Source organism: Coccinella septempunctata, chromosome 7 (assembly GCF_907165205.1).
Source record: "Coccinella septempunctata chromosome 7, icCocSept1.1, whole genome shotgun sequence".
NCBI classification, from domain to species: domain Eukaryota; kingdom Metazoa; phylum Arthropoda; class Insecta; order Coleoptera; family Coccinellidae; genus Coccinella; species Coccinella septempunctata.
In genome coordinates this window covers 670,420-693,910 of record NC_058195.1, presented here as the reverse complement: position 1 = coordinate 693,910, position 23,491 = coordinate 670,420, and the positions used below count along the sequence as shown (strand labels likewise).

Below are 23,491 nucleotides of genomic sequence, written 5' to 3'. Positions count from 1 at the left end.
GAAGCAGGTGGATTGTACGTTAGATTCATCAAAGACTCGATGTTCAACTAAGATCCCATTCCTCCCGGATAGAAGAGTATATAGATGAGTTGTGGGGATTTTCGTGTCTTCAACGAATGGTTGGTTACATCTCCAGACTTCCATCTAAACCACAATCATGAAAGACGAGAATTTTCCCAATTTCATCTCGCCCCTTTTCCTCAATATCTACACGCCGTATTCGAAAGAGACAACCCGCCGTCGCCTGTCGACAGAACAAAGCACGAAAACTGTAAACTCCACTCCAAGCAAAACAACAAGTTCCTCCTTTCCAAACATACTCCCTTATTTGTTCGAAGATAATCTCCGGAACACACGCTCATGAATACCTAACACGGAGATTACTGGCGTATCTCGCATCCGAGCATAGCCGGAATGTGTTGTTGTCATCCCTGGAATATGCACGTATAAGTCCGGAAACGAATATATAATTCTATTTACCGATTCGCCCAGACTCGCATCGTTTCCAGAACTTAACCACGCTTAATTTCCAGGGTACTACGCTGGGCCAAGGCCGATCTATCCCTTGGAAAAGATCATTCGACAGGTGTATAAACGATTCCGGCAACTCGTGTCCCTCTTCCGAGGCGTAAAAAGGCGATAAAAAGAATACACCACGTATCCGGGACAACGAGGTTAAAAACGGCTCTTTCCGCATGCATTAACGTGTAATGTTTCTGTTGCACGTGAAGCTCAACTGAACCACGTATTAAATCATCTTTATTACCATCGCACACACGGGCGTGTAGGGACATCTGGAAAGTTTTCGGGATCATAATTGGGAGGAGATGCTAAATTTGCGCGCGCGAATGTATTTCTTATCGGTTTACGAGGATGTTCGACGATGGTGCACTTGAGCGTTCACCTCCGCGCTTTTAACTCGTATGGGAAACTCGAGATGAATCCAGAGTCGATCTTATGCCTCCAGGGGCCCTTCTGAAGGCCCGAAAAAGGTAACGGCAGTTCGATGAAAGTTGAACCTTTTACGTGGAGGTAATCCCCATTAAGGGGCCGTTTTTGGGTGCGGGCCTTGCATAACAGGCCCGCAGCCTCAACTTTTCGAAGCAACGTTCCAGAGGTGTGTGAAGACAAGTTGCAAAATGCAGATTTTGAGGGCGCAAAACGAAACGTTTGTTTCGAATAGCTTTCAGAGAATCAAGGAGCCTTCCAAAGGGGCCCTATATGTTCAGGAGTTAAGGTTTCTCTTTGTGTGTCCCTGTGGAAGTCCCTCTTAGGTCATACAGGAGTCCTGGGCTTTGTTCTAGGTATCCTCGTGAGAAAGGCTCTTAGTTAATGCGGGCCTCATCTAACTGGCCCGCACAGCCTTAACTTTTCGAAGGAACGTTTCAGAAGTATGTGAAGCTATGCAGCAATATTAAGATTTTGTGGCCTTTCATGATTCGAAAAACGAAACATTTGTTTCGAACAGCTTCAGAGAATGAAGGAGCCTTTTAAAGGGGCCCTATATGTTCAGGAGTTGAGGTTTCTCTTCGTGTGTCCCTGTGGAAGTCCCACTTAGGTCATACAGGAGTCCTGGGCTTTGTTCTAGGTATCCTCGTGGAAAAGGCTCTTAGTTAATGCGGGCCTCATATAACTGGCCCGCAGCCTTAACTTTTCGAAGGAACGTTTCAGAAGTATGTGAAGCCATGCAGCAATATTAAGATTTTGAGGCCTTTCATGATTCGAAAAACGAAACATTTGTTTCGAACAGCTTCAGAGAATGAAGGAGCCTTTTAAAGGGGCCCTATATGTTCAGGAGTTAAGGTTTCTCTTCGTGTGTCCCTGTGGAAGTCCCACTTAGGTCATACAGGAGTCCTGGGCTTTGTTCTAGGTATCCTCGTGGAAAAGGCTCTTAGTTAATGCGGGCCTCATCTAACTGGCCCACAGCCTTAACTTTTCGAAGGAACGTTTCAGAAGTATGTGAAGCCATGCAGCAATATAAAGATTTTGAGGCCTTTCATGATTCGAAAAAGCAAACATTTGTTTCGAATAGCTTCAGAGAATGAAGGAGCCTTTTAAAGGGGCCCTATATGTTCAGGAGTTGAGGTTTCTCTGTGTGTGTCCCTGTGGAAGTAGCTCTTAGGTCTTACAGCAGCCCTGGGCTTTATTCTGGGTATTCCTGTGTTCGTTAATGCGGGCCTCGCATAACTGGCCCGCAGCTTTAACTTTTCTAAGAAACTTTCCAGAGGTGTGTGAAGCCATGCAGCAATATAAAGATTTTGAGGCTTTACATGACTCGAAAAATAAAACATTTGTTTCGAATAGGTCTCAGATAATGATGGAACCTCCTAAAGGGGCCCTATATGTTCAGGAGTTTAGGTTTCTCTTTGTGTGTTCCTGTGGAATTAGCTTTTAGGCCATACAGGAGCCCTGTACTGGTATCCCTGTGGAAATAGCTCTTAGTTCAATCGGGTTTCTTCACAAGAGCCCTGATCTGTTAAGGCCCTGGAGTTTCAACCATTTTTGAAAACTAACGGTGAGCACTAGGTACATAATTCCCTGATTCCGGAAATCCATTCTTTCCTCTAATGCAGTACCCTCTCTCCGAGCTATTTTCAACAGACTCCCTTCAGCTCCAAATCCGCAGAACTTGATTCATTTTCGAGATTGAATATGAACGCACGATTCATGCCCCAAAGCACCCCCGTCGGCGGAACGCTGGGACCTGGTGATAGAGGCAGATCCATCTTTAATGAGATATGGTAATGTCGCAGCGTATATCACTCTCGGTCGGTGATTTACGTCGAGTAACCTGCTAGTATATTCCGACAGAAAAGTCATAAAGATAAGGGAGAGGAAGATCCACTCATAACGAATACGAATATTCGCTCTAATGTTTCGGATGTTATAGATCTGCCAGTTATATGGCCAATAAGTCTTCATGGCCTATAACTTGGCTTCGCGAACAGATGGTGGCCTCGGAAACGATTCGAATGAGATTAGCAACTCGGGGAATAAAGTTCTGTCTTCGATGTTCCACCATATTCACCTTATACGTTATAATCTTCGCCGAAAATTCCGAAGCATATTTCACTTTCGATCCTTCCACTTCTCAGGCCCTATTCTTCGCCCTCCCTTAGCATATCAGGAACGCAGCTAATGAAATATGGGCTCATCTTGTTGCCGACAGGGTCAACGACTGATAGCGCATAAGAAATAAGCTGTGTCGGAGGCACGTGGAGAGATAAAATGCCTTCTCATCGAGGGCGACTTTGATGGATTGTTTGCCACCGGAACACTCGCAAGAATTAGAGGGTTGATGATGAGGACGCTGTTGAAGAATCGACGATCGTTAGTATGAGATGTTCGGGAGGACCTACGGGTCGTTGAATATTGAAAAAAGGTTCAAGAGTGGTGCTAGAAAGGGAAAGTAACATGATCATTCGATAAGTGAACCATCGTGATGTAGCACCGCGTTGCCAATTGAAGTTCAAGAAAAAGGGATAGGAAATAGGAAATATTTATATTTTGATTTTTAAGTTGGTTATCAGTGCATTTTGTCAACATTGTGGTCCCCAAATGCAAAGTTTGTGTAAAGGACGAAAAATAACATAACTTATCATAAGATGAAGGGGTCTGAATGATAAATGAAGGTTCTTCGTACATCGTTGCCAATTAAAAAGTTATAACAAGAAGATCCGGTGTCCAGATTGTCGCACTTCGTTGTCAGAGTGAAAACAAAGTTGATATTTAGAAAGGGACGTTTTGTACCCTTGCCAATGAGAAGAACCCGATGATTAAAGATGCGAGAAGTCTTTTTCTCCTATTTCATGACTTGCTAAGAAGCTGGCACCTTCAGAGCATATAGGCAGTCAAGTAGGTAGCTTTCATTTATTGTGATCATTTCACGGTGTGCCATCTGTGTCAAATTTGTAACTAGAGTTAGTACTTGCTCTGGATCGAAGGCAGCGTATTAAATCTACCACCTCCAAGGTAGATCCCGTATAAATGGGAACCACTCAAGTTGCGAGTACAGTTGCCGTAACAAAACGCAGATTCCTAACTTATTCCGATCTCGATCGAACTTTTTCGAAGCACTCAACTTCCCTCGACGAGAGACGGAGATTTTCAACGATCGCAAACATCTCGAGTGCTCGTCAAACAGTCCGATACAAAAAGGCGCCCATTTATAATCCGCATCTCGGCGACGAAAATCGAAAACGGCTCCTTCCTTCGACAGCCCTTCAACTATCGCGTGCGCTGCCCCTCACGAACCATAGAAGTGCGTCTTGGGGTCGCGTTCCATTGTTCGACGAGTTTGCTCTTCCTCGGCATCTCGCGAGATTGGAAACGGGCTATTCGATTGTACGTTTGAATGGCTGTAATTTGCATGTTACTGTTTCGGCTGCCTCCATTAGTACAGGATTTAGGACGACAGTCGGCTGATGGAACGTTTCGCCTCGCAGTTGTGGATCTATCCGACATCTCGCAGATTTGATTCATACATCTGATCTTCAACGTTCTCTAGACCTAGGAGACGAGAAACCTAGTCTGGCGAAGGTCTATGAACAAATTGGGCAGGTATAACAAGCTAGAATCACCAGAGACAGATTCAGTATCAATTTGGCATGTTGTTAACTATGTTTTCATCTTCGTCAAGTGTTTCAATGATACCTGTGAGCGTAATAACCCAAAACCCGACCAGTGCCTTTCATTTTGGCAACAAAATTTCATCATTCGGAACACGTGTTCAATCTTAAACTTTGGCATGACGCTCTCGCGCGAGGGACAGAATCGATCGCGCAAGAAAACATCCCATAAACGATTCCCTGCGATATTTTACCATTTCCGATACAGACCGCCCTCCGAAGTGACGGCGTCTTTAAAGATTCAGATCCCCGGGAGGTTCATCTCTCTTACGCAAGACAGATCGTCCGTTCGCCAGAAACGGAAAGTTAATAAAAAATCCATTAGGAGGAAGTGGAGCCACTCTCTTATTTATTTCGCCACTAAATCTCAACAAGCTTTGAATAAGGGCCCGGTCATGTCATCTCGTAACGCCGCCGCCCCATTTTTTCATCATGAACCGGGGAACAACGATCGTTTCCTGGACGCCGACTAGAAAAATATGGATTTCCCTTCTTTCGCCGATCGCGGGGTATTGTTCCCGACGGAAAAATATGGGGAATAGGGAAAGGTCGTTTGTTTTTGCCGGAATCCACTTTGCGGACGACGCGAGAAGTTTGAGCGACGCACCGGAGAAAAAATGCACTTGCAAATCGGCGTGTAACGGGATACTTGTGGCAAGCTGATGAAAAATGGGATGTAAATTTAAAAGGGGAAGTTTTTTACTGCACCGCTTCTCGTTAGTTCGGTCGTTATGATAAAATATGGCGGCGGTAGGGGCGCGTGTCTAAAAAAGTTAACGTTTTGATGGGATGAACGAAAAGTATCATTGGAAATCGATCCATCAGAGATTCAAATAAGCAAAGCTTTATGGTTCACTATAGATTAACAGCACCACTGAATCCTCCAGTCGTAAACCGAGCGGCGTTGCTAAGATCACGTAAATCAACGTTGAATCAACGTTTTTTACATCTTATTGAATAAACGTTGATTGTAATGTAATGTTCAGAAGATACGGATAGGAAACGTTTCATGTTGGTGGTTAGAGTAACAAGTTGTTGAATAGTTTCATATTCAACGCGTATTTAACGTTTCTTATTTACTGTTGAATACACGTTGACTTGATGTAATGTTTCCTACCACTTGAGGAAGTGCTAAGAAAACGTTTCATATTGATGATGAGAGTGAAGGGTTTTCAAGAGTTTCGTATTAAACGTTGATTTAATGTTTTTCCCCTTATATATACGATATTATACGACAAGGCAACGTTTCATAATGGTAGTTAATGTAACGACTTGTTGAATTGATTCTTATTCTACGTTAATGTAACGTTCTTTACGTTTCGTTGAATATACGTTGAGCAAGAACGTTAAAGAAACGTTTCTTATTGGCTTATTGGATATTAAATGTGACCGTTACTTGATGAAAATCCATAATTCTCATGTGGGTATCACAGTAGCATGTTCAGATGGGCGAAGGTTATTCGAACTCACTACAAACCACATAGTTAACTCCACGATTAACAATTTCGCAGTCTTCATCATTCCATACCGAATCCAATCACTCCACAAGCATCTACGATGTAACCCAACGAGTTATGTTTCAATCTGATAACGAAAATCCGGTCATATAATATTCTACCACCCCATTTTCTCTACATTCCGTCTCTCCGGAATTCTGCGCGATAACGACCACCCGGCATCCGGAAGGCTGTTGGCGAGGAAGAAGAAAAAACCGGAACTCCCGGATCGGCCACAAACTTGTTGAATATTTCAGGTCGGGCCTCCCGTAACGGACGTGATAGATGGACGACCATCCTTCCACCTGAAAATTTCCCGTTTCTCCGACTTCTTCCACCCTCGGAATTATGCACGTCTTTCCAACGGCGCAGATAAATCAGACGGGCCTCGTAGACGTCCAATTTTTCGCGCGTCGCTCGGTTTTTTCGCCGCCTATTTGCGGTAATTCGTCCGCACTAACCGAGAAGCGGATTTTTGTGGTTTATTCCGGATTTTTGAGGTATATTTTGGGGTAATATGTCGGTTGGGATGCGTCGATATGGATTTCCTGTCAGGAGGTGAGGAGTTCACCTTCCAAGGGGCTTGCGCATCGCCGAACTCGGACCAGACGGTTTTTCTATCTTTATCTTTTCGTCTCCCAGGTGCTTTCACGCCACCAAATCATCAAACTTCATTCCAATGACGGGTGCAGATGCAGGATGAAGTTCCAGATCGCTTAATGACAGAATGCCTCTCCAGAAATTTGGAGAAACTATAAAGTAACCTCCTCTAAGCTTCACGGGTACTGCAGTTCAGCAGAACTCTGGAACTGAAGCTGTAGACGACGCAGCTCTGGCGGGAGACACGAAAGATCTAAAGACCTCAACCTCCCTTGAAATCTACGATCCTCCCGGATCATCTGGATCAGATAACCGAAATGAAATTAGGTCAACGAATGTAGCAATCTGATATGGGCGTCTAGAGACGATCAACAACGGAAATACGGTAACCTAATTAGTTCCGGAGCAATAAGCTTATCAACTACATACATCATTCGCGCAACGTCCATGAAACAACCAACAACAACTCCTCACAGTGCCACCCCCTAAACCATCGAAATATCAAAATATTTACGCAGAAATAAATCATCGACAAGACGTGGCCCCTGTTTACTCTGTATCCTTTACTCGGGGGAGTTCGCGCAAGTTGGAAAACTCGCTAACAGAACCCCGGGAATTAATTAATACGTCGCTGGTGTTCCCTCTAGATGTCGCGGTTTCGTTAAAGTAGGACAATCTCGAATTTAATGAGCCGGTTTCGCTCTCTCTGTGTCTGTCGGCGAAGGCCAACTGACATTTCAAAGGATACGTTTTTTTCGATATTGTTGAGAGGTTTGTTCATGAGCAAGAAAAGAGTATAACAATCCTGTCGACCTACTTAGTCGCGAGCTCTAACAGATTTCTCTCTTGACAAGGCGTTTTTTGACAATTTTTGCCATTTTCATCGGCTTCATCTCGGCAGATTTGAAGCTAAACAATGCAATATCTATACGTAGAAGTTGAAACATCCAAACGCAACTGTAGACCGGTTACGGGATCATTGTACAGTACAGTGTAACGCTGAATATTCCAAGCAGAGGATGGTGTCTTAAACGGAATCGGTCCGACGTTCTGAGAAATTCTCATCCAGAGGCGCCACCTGTCCCGCAAAGTCTGAACCAAAACCTCGCTTTCTCTGCAGACTCCTACACCGACAAGATATCATTATTCAACTGGTGCCTACAGCGAGAATCGAATCGCCCTTCATAAATTTCCTAAAATCATACGGGCGTGAAAAATCCCCTTCATCTTGTAAAACAAGCTCCGCGAAAAACCGTCGAACACGTAGTGAAAAGGCATCGGAGAGGCGCGGTGAACGGAAATGAAGGCATATCACTACAGGAAACTGAACAAATGCCGACGCCTGGAACAGAGGCGAGAGACAAGGGTTGGGGGGAGGTGGGGGCGTCTCTGCTAGGGCAATATTGTCGAAATAAATAACCCGCGAGAATGTTGAGGGATATTCAAGGGCCAGGAACGGACAAAGGGATAAATATTTATCTGGATTGTGCGAAGGTGGAGAGGATGTAACAGTTGCTAGGATTTGGGCTTCGCGTTTCGTCAATTTCTGCCTGTCTGGAGGCTGATCGTTTACGATATTGTTTGCGAATCGTGGAAATACATTGGGTGAGGGGTGTTTTCCAACTGATAAGCGCTCGGATGTGTTTTTCCGACCGTTGAACGTGGTGGGATAAATACAAACTTCATAATTCAGACAATAAATACATCGCAATATTGTTGTAGACGCCAGCTGGCTGTTCCCTACACCATCAACTAATTCCCCGTGATGGCTTTCCTGTTCTTCATCTCCTTCCGTTCCATTATACTATTCGGCAACATCCCGAAGATCCCTGGAGGTTTCCAGCGAAACTCTCATGACTAATTGAGGATTATAGATCGCCAATCGAATAATTCTACCGAATAAACAATATCCTACCGCCGCGGACGTCAATTCGTAATGTAATTAGTCCGATGTAGCGATAATTATTCCGTTTGTTATGACAGATCGAAATTACCGATCGGATAATGTGGCAACGCCGCGTTTCCTGAGGATGAAAAACCCAGAAAATCCAGCGCTGCTACGGGGTGAATTGTCCGAGGGCGTAATCCATACCTGAAAGGTGTCGCGTTACGGGGTATGTTCCAATTATCTTTGCAGGAGACCCTCAGATCGACAATTTCCAAAATTACGCTTTTCTGAAGTTATAATTGGGTATGTTTCAGCCATCATAGAATTGAAGCTTCGCCCACAACCGTAGTTTGACGAATAATACGCTCAGCATGCGACTGTGCCAGATTCGCTTGGAATATTCAGCGCTACACTGTCCTAACGAGGGACAATGATCACGGAACCGGTCTACAGTTGTGTTTGGACGTTTCAGATTCTTTGAGATTTCCTAAGCTCGTTAATGACTAGCTCGCATCGTCGGAATCATCGTTTCCAATAATTTCGAATCATATGTTTGCGTTGGTTCACAGGTTTTTTCACGCTTCTCGTCCTGTTATTTCCCGCGATCCGCCCCTGTACACGCAATCCCCGATAATCGATAAATTCGACCAATTACGATGACGATTTGAATTATGGGGCAAAATATGAACAAATCTTGTCGAATATAAACGGGGGTAGGGGGATAGTTTATGAGTTAACCATTAGAGTGGAATTACGGACAATTATTGGCTTCGCTCACGGTACACTTAATTCCGTGCTGTCTCCTCGGTTCTCTGGGGAGTGTACAACTGTGTCAATTGACGTGATTACATTCGGAAATCGTTTATCGGACTTTTTCGGTTCGCGTGATTGTTTTTCCGAGTGGAATGTTATAAATTATGGAACGAAAAGTGGACCTGTACGTCGATTCATTCAATCGGACTTTTTTCAAGTGAAACCGTGGATCAATGGAGTGTGAAAAGAGGAAGTTTTCTGATATGGCACGCCTAAAACAACGGCATTTAAGAAATTCATTTCATTATGATTTTTTCGCGGAAAATAGACCCGAAAAGAAGGATCGTGTGAAAAAAGTTAACGTTTTGATTGGATGATCATAGGAAATCGATCCATCAGACATTCAAATGAGCGGAGATTCATGGTTCACTACAGTGGCGGATTTACATATTTGCCGCCAGTAGGCTGTTCAAATTTTGCCGCCCTTACCATAATTATTTAGTTCAAAATATTAATGACAACTTTTGTGTCAGTGAAAATGTAACTCTGAAAACTGTGTTCTTAATAACTATTCATAATTATTGTGGCCTAGGGAATCGATGTGTCAGTTCCCGAGTTCCCAGATCATTTTTACAACGCAACGATTAAATTGAGATTTCACAAGAAATAGAACGTTTATTTCTGAATGAAATAAAATTTAGTCAAAGACTTCTAATGAGGCGAAGTAATGGATATTTTAAGTATGGTACAGCATATATACATGGTAACATGGTCCATAGGAATAGTTGCAAAAAATTAAGGAGGTGATTCTTCATCAGAAAATAGGGTGGACCATTAATGTAAAATTTTCTTTTCTGAGCCCCCCCTACTTAGTAACAACCCGAAAAGCAGTTTTTGATTTTTTCCTTGCATGAGAATAGAGAAACTGACAAAAATGAAATCAAGAAGATATTTTATGCGGGGTAGAAATTTTCGGTGCTGTTCCTCTATGATTGAAAGTGCTAGAAAAAGCCACCCCTAAACATTGTTCCGCAAGAAACTTCTTTCCATATCCAGATTTCACGGTAAAAGATTGATTTTGAATATCTTCATCCATTATTAACAAATAAGGTCTCTTGTAGTTTCTTGGAAAAATTCACAGTTTTTCAGGAAAAAAAAGATCTTAAACAAAGTGCATATCGAATATTTTTGTAATTGTGCACACAATAATCTTAATGAGTATATGTGACAAAAATCTCAAGATGATTTTTTGAGAATGGATTAAGTTATCCAAAATTAATCATTTATTATAAGATATGAATATCGAAAAAGTTTCTTGCTAAGCAAGAATCAGGGATGGATTTTTCTACCCCTTTTTGTCATAGACGAACAGAACCAAAAATTGATAATGCCTTTCCGCCCGTATAAAATATCTATGCTTGATTCAAAACAATAAAATAGGAACGTAAGTCATAAAAGTCTCACCTCGGGTTTCATAAAGCTTGATCAGGGAATCAATGCTTGATTGACCAACAGACGTCAATTTGTTTTCAATCGATAATTCAGTTATTTTCATTCATAATATCATTCCCGCATCAAATTATGATGTTTATACGTCCATTAAATTATTCTCAATTGCTACTTCTTCAATACATTCAGCAATGAAAAGGTGTCAGTGAGTTCGTTTTAGAAATCAAGTGACTGTCAAATCGTTGATCGCACAATCAAAGTTTTATGAAACCCGATGTTAAAATATCTTTTTGCGATGTCGTAATACGAAATTTTGTTCATTAGTTCTGACTTTATACACAAAAGAGCCAAAGCGTTCTGCTTTTCTTGGCTTAATGTTATTCTTAGGTACCTAACTTTTCACCCTTTTCTAGCAAAAAAAGCTCCTCTCTTCCGAACAATTTGTCGCTGGTTTATACAGGTTGAGCAAAATTCGTTGTCTACTGAGGAAACTCAGTAGACTAAACTAAATTTTGACGATTTCGAAAAGTTTTCATAACTTTTTTTTCTTTGAAGTTATGTGAAACTTGAACCTTCTACAGACCCCCTTTTTTACGTAGAATCTACTGAGGAGCACCAAATAATTCTCAAAATCTAGAAATGATAGACCGGTTCTGTTTTCAGATTCGAAAATATGTCATCCGTTTTTTCCTAGCTGCTATAGTTCTCGAGATCCCCCTCAGTAGTCAACGAATTATGCCCACCCTGTATACATAGAGCCTTAGATACGAACTTCTGGACAAACATTTCTTGAATTGTGTTTTCGTAGGAACTGAAGAAACACATCCCAACGATTCAGAATCTAGTTTCACCAAAATTTTTCACCCTCACGAAGTTTCAGTATAGAGTTCAATGCGGCCGAAATAAGGGGGGAAACAGGAGAAAATTAATGATGCACTACTTGTTCTGTTTTTTTTAATATATTTAGGGAGAGTCAGATGTAGATAGATATTAAAATATCTATGAAAAATACAAGTATTTCAGTTTCAATAATTAGTGTAAACAAAATTGTCCCCAAAGCCGCCCCCTGAAATCTGCCGCCCTAGGCTGCAGCCTACTCAGCCTCTATGGTAAATCCGCCACTGGTTCACTATAGATTAAACAGCACCACCGCATCCTCCAGTCGTAAACCTAGCGGCGTTGCTAAGGTCACGTAAATCAACGTTGAATCAACGTTTTTTACATCTTATTGAATAAACGTTGATTGTTCGATTGTTGAATACTTTGATCTAATTTGATGATTCAGAAGATACGGAGAGGAAACGTTTCATGTTGGTGGTTAGAGTAACAAGTTGTTAAATAGTTTCATATTCAACGCGTATTTAACGTTTCTTATTTACTGTTGAATACACGTTGTGTCGATGTAATGTTTCCAACCTCTTGAGGAAGTGCGATAAGGAAACGTTTCATATTGATGATTAGAGTGAAGGGTTTTCAAGAGTATCGTATTGAACGTTGATTTAATGTTTTTCCCCTTATTGAATATACGTTGAAACGCCTGAAACAACGGCGTTTAAGAAATTAATTTCATTACGATTTTTTTGGGGCAAATTGACTCGAAAAGAAGGATTTACTGACCTAGTACTCTTCCACTGAGTACTCGATTAAGTGTAGGTATTCACAATGATTATATGTATAAATGAACCTTTCGGTATGAAGCGGCGAGCACCTAAAGACCCTTGATGTTATCGCGATCATTATGACATCCTCCTGAAATAGGAACCCGGGAAACTTCGACCGTGTACCGGACAAATTCATCACTGAGTAATCCTTTCTGTCGACAGCTACCCCCAGGGACGTCTCTACCCGACCGAACCTATCCCGTTAAATCTTCACTTCACTTTTAATGGTCGCTGCAATCATTGTACCGAGTCCTTTGTTTCATTCCCCATTGAATCGGTGGAAAACTAAATGAAGAATATCCGCCTTTCTGTCTTTGATAACGCGCGAATTCAAAGGGGGTCCCCCTAACGATTCATTTGGCTTTTCACGAGACCGGGGGGGGGAGGTATACGGTCGGGGAAAGCCGCAGACAAAGGTGCTGCCTCTCCAACGTCCATATTCCAGATGGAAAATGCTCTTTTCAATTGGGGGAAGAGACGATGTTTCGTATGTTAATGAGTTCTTGACTGTTTCAGCGACGGTTGATTGCATAATGCTGTTACGTTTCGGAACGTACTCCTACCGTCGATGAGCATAGAAAATTGCGTGTACGATGACCCGTCGTCGCGTCGTCGAGTTTAATTGAATCAAGGATGGGAATGCTGATGATGTGGCTGGATATGGCAGAGGATATGGTAGGATGCATAATGAAGTTCTTCGGTGTAATGATCGCAATTTCGTTATAGTTTTATGTGGTGAATAAAGCTAGGGTGTATTTTCCATTCGACACGCGGTAAATAATTATGAAGTTAGTGGTGTACTCTATGCTCTAGTCCTGATTCCTGAGTCAGTAACAACCGTAACATTCAGTCTTTTCATGACTTCGAGGCTTCAGCCGTTAATATAAACAGATCATCGAGATTTTTATATATCGTAGTATATAGCCAACGATGCTGAATCGGTATTTACTCTAGCGTCGTGGAGACCTAGTGGATTTTCAAGATAAGATGGTATGATCTATGCGCTTTCAGCGGTGGGGAAAGCGTCTGCGGGTTCTCAAAGATGTTAAAAAAATCGTCAGGTGTACATACTCGAGCGTATCAGATTAAGATACTGCATATGCCCTACGTGTCTCTGATAATAAATTCATGTCGATCTGACAGTTTGCGTGGTGGGTCTGGCCGCAGGGAAGAGTTGAAAATGGTAAAAAATTCGAGCGTGTCAGATTTTTAGAGGATATGTTAATTGGACCCAAAGGATGCTACTTTCGAAGGACTGACAATTCGGTCGTGATGCTAAGTCACAGCCGTCCTTTGAAAATGCAAAACAAAATCGTTATATACTCATACAGATGGTTAATCTTGGTGTTGCAGACATGTTGACCATTAATCTGACACTAATCAGGGAATCTGAGAGTTTGAAAATGATAACAAGGCATTTTTTTTGAATATCTCCCTTCCCGTATCTCTAATCGTTTCTGTATTTATTATGAAAGTTGTAGATAATAAAATTCTATACAACTTTTGTCTGAAGCAATTTTTCATACCCTCAACCGTTTTCGAGCTAGAGGGTGATAAGAGCGAGGAGCTTAGCCACACATGCGAAAAGCCAAGGTCAATGTAGGAATGTACATTCATCGCCACATATCTCGAAAACGTTCGAACGTAGAAAAAATTGCTTCGGACGAAATTCGTAGAAAATCTTACGCTCTACAACTTTTATAATGAATGCGAAAACAATTTGAAGCCCAGGAGAGGAGATAATTCGAAAAAACTGATTTTTGTGACCTCTATGGCCAATGTTTATTGTTTCGGCTTGCTGAAACTGTCAGATTCTATTTTTTCTGGTATTCTTGAATCATTAGCTTCAATAAAAAAGCCACCGCGCTCAAGAATGTACACGTGAGGTTTTTTTTCTGCAAGTTTGGCGCGCTCCCACACATTTTAGTCTGGCTCAAATTGTCAGATTAAGGGAATATATACTTATCAACATGTAATTAACCACATATGTCTTAATCTGACGAGCTTGAGTATGTACAATGTTTTTTTTTACTGTTCTGACAGGCTGTCCTACACAATTCCCCCAATATACAGGTTTAATTATTGGTAGAGGTACTCTACCTCTTGGCCCTCTTGGGCTCCCCAACTAATAGGACTGTTTCACGAATTTTTTCAACAATTTTCTTGTGTCGCCAGATGAAATAACCCGCTACTAGAGTGGCTCTCCATAAACATCCGGCGACACGGCAGAAACTCTCGAAATTGGTTACCTCAATTAACCGGCGTCCATAAATCAGCGAAAAGTCCCCTCGATTTCCCGTTCTGTCCGGGAAATTTTAGCAACTAACTTCGGCAGACGAGGGCAATACTGGAAATGGATTAGGTAATCATCCGGCGAGCAACCCCCCGCCCCTCCCGGGGGTAAGGGAGGCGCCCGCAGACTATCAAATCGTGTTAATACGGTATATGATTTAATTACAGCGGGTTCCGTTGCCGATCGACTCGGTATACGTTCGGATCGCGAGTTTATTCGATGTCGATTGGAGTTTGGGTCTTTGTCGGTTGGAAATAAGGGAGGAAATGGAGGGTGGAAGCCGAAATCGATTGTATTCGAGAACGGTGAGAGAAGAGATGTAATCTACTCCAAATGGGGGAGAATCTAGATGACGATTCGAAAAACAACAGAAATCGCTTACATATTTCGTCAAAATCCGTCATATATGTCATGTCATATGTCATGTAACTTTGACAATTGACATCTAGTGTCTTCGGACGTGGCGCTTAGCTTGCATCACGCCACTCTGTGGCCCGCAGGACCCGAGCCCTACGTCTATAGACGCGGAGCGTACACCGTCACAATCTCGTGAATGAAAACTGCTACAATATGGATCCCGCATCTTCCCGATTACTCCCAGATCGACTGAACCCGAAAAACAATCGCGTAAACACGAAAACACAGACGTGAATCCTCGAACAAAGGATCATTTGTATTCGGAACGCTGCCCGGATGTCACAGACGCGAAACGGAGGGAATCTATGATCCGCGGCGGCTCTCGAAACAATTGAAATATGCGCTCTCGCTTCACACGGATCCCGAAATACGTTTTAAGCGGAATATCCGAAAACGGCATCTCGAATTTTTGACGTTGACGTAAATAAACTTTCGGTCACAGAAAAAATTATTGGTCGGGAATTTATGTTCTGTATTTCAGCGTAACGCTTATATAACTTCTAATCAAAGACATAGAGACGTGGTCTAAGCATTCCCTTCGGATCTGTGAATGGAATAATGTCAAAAATAGTGACAGGTAGGAACTGAACATCGGGTCACTTAGTTGTCTTTTTCTAGAATTTTAATTGGTCTACATTCACTACACGTCTATGTCAAGAGAAAAGGGACAGGTATTGGCCCTCCTTCTATAAAATAGCCAATTTCATACTGACATTGCTCAGTCCATGACTCTATGTCCATATAACGTTCTGTGGTTATGTTTAAAATTTGATGATGGAACTGTCAAGTGAGGGTTTGAGATCTTTGCGAGAATCTCCAGGAAGTTTTCTTGCTAGAAGTTGATGTTGTTGTTACTAATTCAAATAGTAATGGGGGCTCAGGGCGTTTTTTGTATACCGTATTCAATCTTATTGCTCTTTTTCAGTCGTATGAAATTTCATAGCTTTTTTATACACGTTAGGCCAGTTTAGACCATAGAAATGAACAAAATCATACTTCCTTGAAAATCGAAAGATTAGAACAGCGCCGAACACGTACGTGCACGAGTGTGAAATTAATTACAGCGGCCCGCAAATTCGTAATTAACCTGGTACTAACAGCATCATCGATCCGTTCGTCTTCCAACGGCCGGTTGATTGCCGAATATTCGTCCGGTGGCGTTTCTTCCCGATCTGCACGCGAGCGGTTGGGAAATTGGTAATTAGGCCCATCATCAGGATTAACTGGCCTTTTTTCGACTCATTTTCTTTCGACCCGCGCGAATTTCCATTTCCGATCCACGATTGGGGTCTCGGAGAAGGGTTGATTGGCCAGGGATGGGCAGGGGGAATTATGACTATATTTCATGGAAGAAAAACTACTCGCAAGTCGACCATCGAAAAATTCCCAAAAATATGGGGTCGGTTGAAACTTCCTCAAGACCGAACGGTTGTGACGAAATGGATGGAATTCTCAGATAATGACTCTTGAAGGTAGTTAAGGTAGTAGAAGAGTCAGAGTTACTTGAGTATTTGCCTAACTTAGAAGTTACGCACAACCGTTCGGTCCTGACTATGACTCTTCTAAGTCAGGCAAATACTCAAAAAGTAACTATGACTCTTCTAAGTAAAGAAATACTCAAAAAGTAACTATGATTCTTCTACTACCTTAACTACCTCTAAGAGTCATAGTTACATTTTGGGCATAGGACTACCTTAAGGTAGTCCTATGCCCATTTACCTTGTTAACATGAGTAGAGTTAGAGGTAGTTAAGGTAGTAGAAGAGTATTTGCCTAACTTAGAAGCTAGGCACTACCGTTCGGTCCTGACTATGACTCTTCTAAGTCAGGCAAATACTCAAAAAGTAACTATGACTCTTCAGTAGTAACCTTAACTACCTTTAAGAGTCATAGTTACTTTTTTCGACACAACCGTTCGGTCCTGACTGTGACTTTTCTAAGTAGAAGAGTCATAGTTACTTTTTGAGTATTTGCCTGACTTAGAAGAGTCATAGTCAGGACCGAACGGTTGTGTCGAAAAAAGTAACTATGACTCTTAAAGGTAGTTAAGGTAGTAGAAGAGTCATAGTTACTTTTTGAGTATTTGCCTGACTAAGAAGAGTCATAGTCAGGACCGAACGGTTGTGCGTAACTTCTAAGTTAGGCAAATACTCAAAAAGTAACTATTACTCTTCTACTACCTTAACTACCTCCAAGAGTCATAGCTACTTTTTGAGTATTTGCCTAACATAGAAGAGTCACGCTTCTACTCAAAAAGTAACTTTGACTCTTAAAGGTAGTTAAGGTAGAAGAAGAATCATAGTTACTTTTCGAGTATTTGCCTAACTTAGAAGAGTCATAGTCAGGACCGAACGGTTGTGCCGAAATAGATGAAATTCTCAGATTTTTCACTAGAATTGACAGCAAATAACGATTCCGCGGCCAATCCAAACGATGACACCCCAAAACCCAAATTGAAATTTCCATAGGTTGGCGATAAATTAATTCAGCTCGATTTGCATCCAGAGTGCCGAAATGAGATTTTATGCGCCATTATGACTGGGATAAATATTTCGCGATAAACCCTCTACGCAAGATAGTGACAACGCGGTAGCCGGTCATGAACATAAATAGGATTAATTATAGTTGGAAATGGACGTTTGTTCGTCGATTGTTTACAGAATTTTGGGTTCGAAATGTAGGTCATCGCCGGGTATAGGCCCTCAGCAGAGTATTCATGGTTTTTATAAGGCTCATTACAAAAAAATCTCATTGCCCGAAATGAGAATTTTCCTTAGCAAAGATTACATGGTTCGAGAGGGTGTCCATGATGGTAATTCTACTGAACTGTATAACCCTGGGAATGTACCAACCTTGTGTAGATGACAAGTGCAAGTCGAACAGGTGTAAAATATTACAGGTTAGTAGTTTTATCACTTCCCTATTCAGTTACCAATCTTTCAGAATAAAAATTAGTGAGTACGTATTCTTTGGGTTTCCAAACTCCAGGGGCAAGTCCTGGAACAACTATTGAAGGAAGGCATGTGTATATTCAACCGAATAACAGTGCAGCAGTTCCGGAAACAAGACAAATAGAGCTGCGAAGATGAAAGCCCTGAATGACTCTGGGGCTCAAATTCCCAGAATGAGATTTATCGTTGGCGGCTTGACGTACACACTGCGCGGAATTAATAAAGAACAATTTTCGTCGAATCAGTCCCGAGGCAGTCGACTGAAGGAATTTGTCGGCGGAGATTGATGGGACATGCAAGCGATAAATCCACGTTCGCGGGAAAACAACGAGGATGTGTTTTATCGCCGGGAAAACTGGGATTGGATCTCGTTTCTGGCCGGAAAAGCTACATGGATGGTCGCAAGATCCGTACTTGATGAGGGGAGAATGACAAATTTGCGGCGGACGAGCAATTGCGTTCAGAGGAAAAACCTTCGCGGACAGGGATTGTGGCAAATCGAAATGGAGAAGATTCATCTTCTTTCCGAGATGGACCATCTGAGGAAAATGAAGCTCTATGTCATCTAATTGGTGACATATGGTAACGCTGTCTTCTCTCTGAAGTTCGTACTGCTCTGGAAACACTGTCAATTGAGCAGTTAAATCCTATTTCTGCTAGCAAATCTTAAAGCAGTCGTCAGGAGCGCTCTGAGCTGCTTGCATCTTTCACGAAGATTTCGTTGCAGTAGACATAACCATCATTATTTTGTTAACTGCTAGTAATCTTATGGATTCTTTCTCTTTTTCTTATATGCCAGAATTTATCAACGTTGAATTCTATCATTAATTTTATTTAGAGATCCTATGACAGTCTCCTTTTTCTATGCTCTTTGAGATAGCCCCTTTTTTGCAGGTGTTCGACGATTTTATCTTCGCCTTCTTCTCCCTGGAGATGACCATAAAGATGATAGCTATGGGCGTCTACGGCAGAGGTTCCTACTTGGCGGATTCCTGGAACCGACTGGACCTGTTTATAGTTCTTTCTGGCGCTATAGAATACGCTCTTCACGTAGATAACCTCAATCTTTCTGCTGTTAGGACGATTAGAGTTCTTAGGCCTTTGAGGGCGATCAACAGGATACCAAGTAAGTCGAATAATGATTTCTTTTATAGCAGGAAAAGAATTTTAGGGTTCGCCTCGAATAGACCACTAGAAAACCGAGTAAATTAATTAATTCACAGAGGAAGATCAAGTGGTTTTCTTCTAGTTTTTTTTCAGTGGTCCTGGCGTCTCCGCAACTTGACTCGCTAATTAATTAGCGGTCGGAAGTCGGAACGAAAACCTTCCGGTTCGAAAGGATTTCGAACTACCGCGATCGTATTTATGGATTGTCAAACTAACGAGGCCCTCTCAAAGTTCTCGAGTGTTACCCAATTAATGATTGGTTCGCGCGGTTGATTGGACGGGGGAGTCGCGATTGATTCGGCCTTTTCGGTTTGGCCCGAAGGAAAGAGGCGGAACGTGATCAAACAAGCCACCGACAAGTCCAACAACGAGAGCGGAAGATTAATCTTCGGTGCCGCTCGCTCTATGACCCGACACAATGTCATCGCGCTCTGTGAACGGTTTTTTCTGTCAATTTGACATCTATAACCTATCTGACATTGGTTGTCAACCGTCTTTGTTGAAAATTATGAGAAATATATAAAATAATCCGATTGAGTAATGGAACTACCAATTCCTGGTCAGTTGCAGCCGTTTATATGAAGAACGAGAACCTTTCTCGAAGTAGGCTGTCACAAATTTCATAGTTGAAGTAGATCGGCCGCATCAATTCAATTCTATGGTCTACGAGATCTGTCAAAGTTCTTGAAAGACGTCAAAACGTTTCATCTCTCCCGCCAAACATGATTGACATAACGATCAAACTTCACTGAAATCGTACAGTTTGCCTAAGGTCATATATTCTGAATCTGAAGTGAAATATGCGTCCGTTATCAACCACAAGTTGACCGCGTAGTTTCGAATAACAACAAGATCCAATAACCTTCCATCTCAGAACGTAAGTCTGCCCTTTCTTTGTGCATTTCTACGATGTTTCCCTTGCCAATACAATCGGCTTGAAAATTCCCATTCCCATTTCATTTCACGTGAAGATTCCATTAACGTCCTGTAAGATGAGATTTACTGGAGCGTAGGAAAGGTAGGTGACGTTCATAAACAGGAGTTACTCGGACTGAGAACCGTCTGAGGAATTTTAAAAATTCAAGACGTTGGTTATTGGGATGTTAGGGATCAGATATAGGGTGGTCAGAATGAAATGATGGGCGTTTTCAGTAGAAGGAATCATCAGGAGAGGAGAAACTGATTCGATTTGCTGGGAAAAAAAGCAGCCATTATTTTTATGCCGTATTCCTCATTAAACTTCCAGAGCCTATATATATTTTCAGTAACTTTATTATTGTGTTTGTTGGATTAGAAAGGGCAATCAATCAAGAGGAAGATATAGAAGCGAAGGAAGTAGGGTAGAAAAAATTTCTTAATTCCGAACTTTTACCCCCATATAATCTCATTTCCTCCAGTTCCTTCCATCTCCTTGTTCGCCACCCCCACATATCGAGTGATCCCCCCATCTATAATTTCCGAAACTACTGCTTAGGGGATGTTCATAAAACCACCGTGATCCCCGATAACGTCTCGAAGAAACCCAATGAAGTCGTAGTGGGGCCGATAAACCGCAAGGAAGGGGTTCGGCGAGGACTCGTCAAAGGCATCTTCACGGAGACGGATGATGGGACGTAAAAGATGTAATGACCGACCAATAATTTCGTCGTAAACGGGGGGTATACGACCCTCGCGTCAAACGCACAAGCGATCGGGATGATATCGGCGTCGATGAGGTTTTGATAACTCGAAAAATGCTCTGGTCAGAGAGTTTTTATGAGTTGGTGTCCCTCCTTTTATTGCAGGATGAAGACGTCCATTTGTGTCCAGTTATGGGGTGTTTTCACGATACTCTCACTTTTATTCTTCGAGTTCTCATTCGATAATTGCAGCATCACTTGATGCAACGTCTGCAACTTTACCCTGATGCAGCCATGAAGATGCAAGCTTGCAGAATCTAAAACTAGAGCCTCTTCCTTCACTTTTCCACCTTTCTCTTCAACTAGACCATGTACCACTTCCTTTACTGTAATCCAAACAGGAGTACCGCTCTTACTTAAGCCTCATGAGGAGGAAGAGCTTGTTGCTGTTTTCATTCAAGGAAGCAGGAGGATCATTTAGTCCAGTGCGAGTTGATTTGGACTTTAAATATATTAGAGTAAGTGTTGGTGATACTTTAACCAGATTTTCTTGGTAGAATTATGGTCATCGTGGTGCAAAAGCACTGAGGAATCTGCAGAACACAATATATCCACTCGTAGAAGCTGAGTTAAGGACACTTTGCCTGGACAACCCAACACCAACTGTTCCTGTAGTAAGAGGAACCCCTTCTTATCGACTTGAAGCATTTCTGTCAAACTGTCTTGACGTCTGGGTCATGCAAAAGACAAATGGGCCATATGACTTATGATTTTTCAGAATGAACTACTTCTTCTCTTTCTGCTAACTACTTCACTGTTATCTGTTTCTCAAAATTTAGTTTCCATAGTGAGAGACTTGTTTTTTTGCCAGTTCAATAAACTTAACTTCATTATACTGTTTTTTTTTTCAATATACTGAAATAATATGGAAACTATAGCCAGAGTTCTTTCTATGGACGACGCCCAAAAATGGAGGATCATAAGGGTCGCAGTCCCGAGCAAAGACAAAAGGCGAATCAGCCTGTAGATAAAGGTGAATCTACCTCCAACCGTCCCTCATACTCAGACTGTTAGGTTGGTAGAATTCGAAATCCCTCAAAACATTGGATTGGACAAAAAGGCGTTTCGGAACGCCTATGATGAAAACAGACGAGCCCTATGGACCAACGCCCTCTCACCCCTCGTCCTTCGAGCCGAGAGAACGAAAGAAAACAATGACGGTCCGTCCGGAACCGGACCGGACCCCCCTAACCGTATAACAATCCAACTTTCCGAACCTCCCGGCTACTTACAGGGAAATTCGATTTGCGGAATCGGCTTTTCAGCGAAAGGGGAAACTTTTCTCAGATTCGTCCCGTATTACAATAACGTACAGGAGAGGTGGACGCGTTCTCACGATGGAAAAAGTTGGTTTGGCTGAGCACGCGTCGTCGAGAATGGCTCACGATTCTTCGGGAAAAAATCTGCCCCTTCCTTTCGAAGGATATCGAACAACTTGTATAATTCCAATATTCGAACGAGAGGTTCGCTTCCTCAGTTTCCCGAGTCGAGCTCGAAGACTCGAGTGACATTATTCGTAGAAGCGTCAGACGGTGAGAACCAATCTCCTTCATTTTCAATAAAGGAGTGACGCGAATGATGCTGAATGTCGAAATTCCTCTCGCAATATATACGTGAAACGGTTCGAGAAATCTGACAGACAGACATTCACTCCCGGTTATATACGCGCCTGACGCTAAACGTCAAATATACGAGCTGCTGTCAGATCGGCCTGAAGCTTTTCTTTCAATTCGATCCCCGGGTTCACAAGCGAGCGTTGTGAATTTTATCCGCTAAGAGATATTCGAGGTGTGAATATCGATTGATATTATTGAAATTCTCTCGATAACATTCATTGTTATGGACTTCAAATCAAAAACGATTCAATCTACCAGTTATGGGGTCCAAGCAACATTTCAACTACTGTCAGCAATGAGAACTACCAACAGTCGGAACTACCGTTCATTGTAACTACCTGTTACTAGAACTACCGTCGATATAAAACCGAATAGAAGTTATACTGTGGTAAAACCGCCAGTATTCCTCCCACGATACCGGTACACGAAAAAGGGTTATTCCAAATATAATTTTCCCTGCGATAAATTCGGGTCGGATTTTTTTGACCCCGTGTCCCACATACCGAAATCGGCGATTAACCGTGGCACGTCCATCCATCGATTTCGCATCGATGAACCGCAATGTATCAATTCCCCCTTTCCGTAACATTCCGCCACCCCTAACCTCAATCTTCCATCGGGTAACGACCGTAAAAAGCGTGGCTTTGATCGCGCCTCCGAAAGTGAATTTTCAACGACCGACGTCCATCTATCAGGGTGGTCTTTCAATTAAACTTTAACAGAAAAGGTCGTTTGGCCACCCCTGACAAATGGGAGCTTACGCAGAGTATTATTAAAAAAAATTGTCAATATATAGAATTAACCGAAAGAATTAACTGTATTTTATCAATTCATACGAAATAGAAAAATAATAACTCACATTGATGATTATCTTCTTCGCTCTGAATCCTTCTA

At 42.1% G+C, this 23,491-nt stretch overlaps 1 protein-coding gene across 2 annotated transcripts in view; it reads left to right on the top strand.

Moving 5' to 3' along the window:
* LOC123318017 (voltage-dependent T-type calcium channel subunit alpha-1H) overlaps positions 1-23,491 on the top strand; it is an 86,407-nt gene that overhangs the window by 37,081 nt on the left and 25,835 nt on the right. For both annotated transcript variants that reach the window (XM_044904677.1, XM_044904678.1), the window contains exons 4-5: positions 17,972-18,083; positions 19,030-19,261. In XM_044904677.1, the coding sequence (XP_044760612.1) occupies positions 17,972-18,083; positions 19,030-19,261 (344 nt within the window). The remainder of the gene's footprint in view (positions 1-17,971; positions 18,084-19,029; positions 19,262-23,491) is intronic.